Here is a 4,429-nt window from a genome sequence, read left to right on the forward strand (position 1 = left end):
GGTACTCATACCCAGTATATCGGAGCGACATCCAGAATGTTGTCTTGCCGCATCTCTGAACACAAACAATCTATTAGTACGGGTAGATGCGACACTGAGTTGGCAAGTTTGGTGTTGCAACACCAATACACTCCGAGGTGGGACCAGGTGGGGATACTCAAACAGTGTGATAGCAGAAACATCTTGTATATTTGGGAGGTGCTGTTTACCAGCATGCTAAGTCCATGCAACACCCCCACGCTGGATGTGCCTTCCTTGTGGGTCAACTTATACAACAGATTAAAACAACGTCGCTAGCTCTGCATTCTCGCAAAATAATCTATTGCTCATGCGCGTCGGCACTGAGCGCGCATCTTTTAAATTCTACGTTTTAGTTCTATTTTGATTTTATTCCAATGCTGGTTTGCCATTGCTGTAATTTGAATTTGAAGGATATTAACTGTTCTTTTAACCTGAAGAAGTTCTATTTTGATTTTATTCTATTTTGATTTTATTTTGATATTTAGTTCTATTTTGATTTTATTCCAATGCTGGTTTGCCGTTGCTGTAATTTGAATTTGAAGGATATTAACTGTTCTTTTAACCTGAAGAAGATGAAAATAGTTTCGTTGAAAGCGCTTGTTGTTTGTAGTGATAGATGTTAGTTATTAATGCCTAGATGATAATTTTCTCAACTTGCTTAGTGCATGCTTAGTCCTGTTTTGTTCACTTCATTCATATAATTATTACTTCTGCATTTTATCTCATTTACAAAGAGTGCTATTCTGATGCCTCCTAAGCATAAAGTCATATGTTTCAAAAAATGATTTTAAAACTGATAAAAATTCATTTTGAAACAAAAAACATTTTGTTACTGAATTCCAAAAGATACACTATAACAGTGTATCTGATTGAAGTTCAATAGCAAAATTTGTTTCAAAATGAATTTTTATCTCCTGATCTTTCAACACCACTATTACACCTTGAGTCTTTTGCTGCCCCCAAAGAAGCAGTGCCCACTTGGGAATCATCTAGATATAAATACAATACTGTTTGCAGACTATATATTCATAAACCATTATATTATGAATGAACTATAGATATTAATATATCTATAACTTGAAACATTTGAGATTTATGTAATACTGATAGTAGGAAATTAAATTTTCTAGAAAAGTTGTAAAATATAAAATGTTAGCATTTCTAGATTTATAAAAAAATTTTCTGTAATAATAGTTTTATCTTTACAAAGAACATTATTGTTTTTCTCCTTAAAAAATATCAATATAATGTGATGAAATGATGGTAAGTATATATTTAAGTAAAAATAAATTACTGTAATTTCTTGCATATAACTCACAAGAATTGCTAGAATGCATAGCTGCACCTGTTTTCAAGTTGACATCAAAACATGAGTAATCTGTGGATTATATACAAGAAATTATGATAATAAATTTAATAATTTTAGATCAAAACTGGGCTTTTTCAAGTTGTATGTTTTAATTAAAATTACTTTTTTAGGTGCTTTTCTTATTCCATTTATATGTATGATGTTATTAGCTGGCTTGCCTCTCATGTTTATGGAATTATCTTTTGGACAATATGCCAGCCTTGGTCCAATTGCCATTTTTGAAAGATTCTGTCCATTATTTCAAGGTAAAAATAAAAAATTATATGTTTAATGTCATGATTTATGACTTTTATTAAAAAAAATGTTTTGTGTAGTTCATACATCAATTTCATCAATTTTAAAGCTATTTGCATTGCCTAACTAAATGTGACCTCATCTTTAGCATAAATAAAAACAATTAACAAAACAGAAGATTTATATGACTTAGGTTTTCACATCATCTCTCCATCTGATAGTCCAAAATATTAATGAATAAATTTTAATTTCATTATATATTTTATTTGCTTTTGTAATTGTATAGCACAGTTGATAACATGAACACACAAAATGTTTTCAAATTATCAAATTGAAACTTAACTACAATATTAAAAATTAAGGTATAAGCCATTAAATAGAATATTTAATAAATGTTTTGAATGCTTAGCACTCTTCTAAACTAAAGGTCTAATACAATAAAACTACCCTAATTTTTAACTTCAAAAGGAAACATAAAACTAACTAACTGTCTTATGGTGTTATTTAATTACAGTATAAACAATGCACAAAAATTACAAACTCAAATGCTAGCACTTTGTTAAAATAACTTTATCTTTAGGCAATAGAATGGAATATGGATTTAAATGTTCACTTGCCTTACTTGTATACATATGAGTTAAGTGTATATGTGATTTCAAAGACTGTAAGAAGATATAAACTGCTTGGCAATCATTTTACAATGAATCACAGATAACTCAGAAAAATGGTGTTTTTAATTAATGAAAATTTATATTTTTTTTTAACACCAAAGTAAACTTTTTGTTTTAAATATTCTTACAAAAACACATATTATAATATAATTTATTAATTTTTTTCAGAACATACATTTGAATTGTACTGTTGTTCCAAAGTTTGAATTTTGTAACATTTGTAGAAAAACTCATATACATTTTAAAATAGAACAAAGTTAAATGATCTGATGCAGGCCTATTAAAAAGTCAAAAACATTTGTCTAATATGTTAAAATTTTTTACTGGTTCAAAAATAAGGCTGCTGTTCATTTTATCCAGTTTGATCTGAGTAGTTTTGTTTTAGAACCTGTTTGGGCTGATGTTTGATTATTACATCCATTTTCTGACTCTCCATTAGTTTATATTTGGGAAATGATACATATTATAACCTCTAGTCTGTTCACCCAATGCACTCAAAACCAACCCGAGCATTGGATTTGCTAGTTAAAACTTTGAAATAGATATAATCTCTCTTCCTTATTGTAACAATTGTATCTTCCATTAATCAGTAATCGTTTATTTTATGGACAAAACAAATAGCAATGAGGATAAAAAGGATATAAAAAATAAGTGAACTTACAGAATTAATTTCAACTCTACAAAGAAACTACAGAGTTAGTTGGTGGAGATGAAGCAAGAACTATCAGTTCAACAAGTTCTCCAAACACAAGCCCTAACTCTTGGAACTTATGACAAAACTTCTGAGACCTTTGAAAACTATTCCCAATGACTGGATAACTTTTTCAAAATCAAAGGATTAACCAGAACAGATGCCATTACTGAAGAAGCTAAAGTAATGATATTAATCAATTGTCTTGGACCAAAGCATTATCAGCTACTGATCAACCTAATGGCACTGGAAATACCCTCTAGGTGAACCTTTGCTGAATTAATGAAGTTGCTTCAAAATCACCTAACACCAAAACAAAATATCCTAACATAAATTTTTGTCCAGAGTACAACATAATGGTGAGTCCATTTCAAATTATGTGACTTTGTTAAAATAACTCTCAAAAAGTGCAGATTTCAAGTCTAGTTGTAACAATGTGGACTGTACAAAATCCGTTGTTGTAACAATGTGGACTGTACAAAATCCTGATCTGGTGTTAAGAGTACAATTTATATGTGGTTTACAAGATTCCGATATTTGTGAGAAAATTCTACAACAAACCAACCTAACCTTTGAACAGATGCTAGAAATTGCATTAGCCATAGAAGCTTCCAAAATTGAAAATGACAAAGTATATAAAAGTAACCACCTTGTTCACAAAATTACCAAAAATACTCAAATAAAACTATGCTCACATCCTCAAACACAACCATCAAATCGAAACAGAAGATACAATGCATATTGAAGGAGGTGATTTAAGGTAGTCATTAAAAAACGACTAGCAGAGAGATGGCAAAATGTGTGGAATGCAAAAGTCCACAATAAACTACACAAGATCAAACCTATGATAGAAAATTGGACACGTAATAAACAGTATGATAGGAGATCTGAGGTTATCCTTACCCGTTTGAGAATCGGACATACTCAACTGACTCATCAATACCTTTTGAAGGGTGATGACCAACCAGCCTGTATGTCAGTATTGCAACTGCTCTCTAAGTGTAAAACACATACTGTGTGTATATATCGTAAAGTCTTTGCAAATCCGCACTTAAAATGTAAATTTTAATATTGGCGGTAGACTATCACTCAGCTTTAGCCAATGATTTCACTTTATTCTATTACTATAGATGCATTTCGGTCCTTTTCTAAAAAAGGTCCCTCTTCAGTACTATAAAATACAAAAGTTTACATAAACTTTTTCTGCAAGTAAATATTTAACATAACAATAAATATTTTAGTATTACAATACCATTTGAGTACACAGTTTTATTTATACATCCCTTCAGCACTTTCATCTTGAGTGCACTAAATTATTTTTATTTATGTCTTGCTGTAACAAATTTTACACTATATTAGATCTAACAATTATACTTAATAAAACTTTTAAAATCTACAAAAATCTCAAAAAAATTTTTTTTTTTTTTAAATAAGTTCTAAAAA

General features: G+C 29.8%; 1 protein-coding gene across 1 annotated transcript in view; it reads left to right on the top strand.

The window, feature by feature from the left end:
• Positions 1-4,429, top strand: part of LOC111630960 (sodium-dependent proline transporter-like) — a 123,914-nt gene that overhangs the window by 27,114 nt on the left and 92,371 nt on the right. Inside the window, exon 3 of the mRNA XM_023375127.1 lies at positions 1,501-1,635. Coding sequence (XP_023230895.1) covers positions 1,501-1,635 — 135 coding nt within the window. The remainder of the gene's footprint in view (positions 1-1,500; positions 1,636-4,429) is intronic.

Source organism: Centruroides sculpturatus, unplaced genomic scaffold (genome assembly GCF_000671375.1).
Source record: "Centruroides sculpturatus isolate CEXI.00-Female unplaced genomic scaffold, Cexi_2.0 scaffold753, whole genome shotgun sequence".
NCBI classification, from domain to species: Eukaryota; Metazoa; Arthropoda; class Arachnida; order Scorpiones; family Buthidae; genus Centruroides; species Centruroides sculpturatus.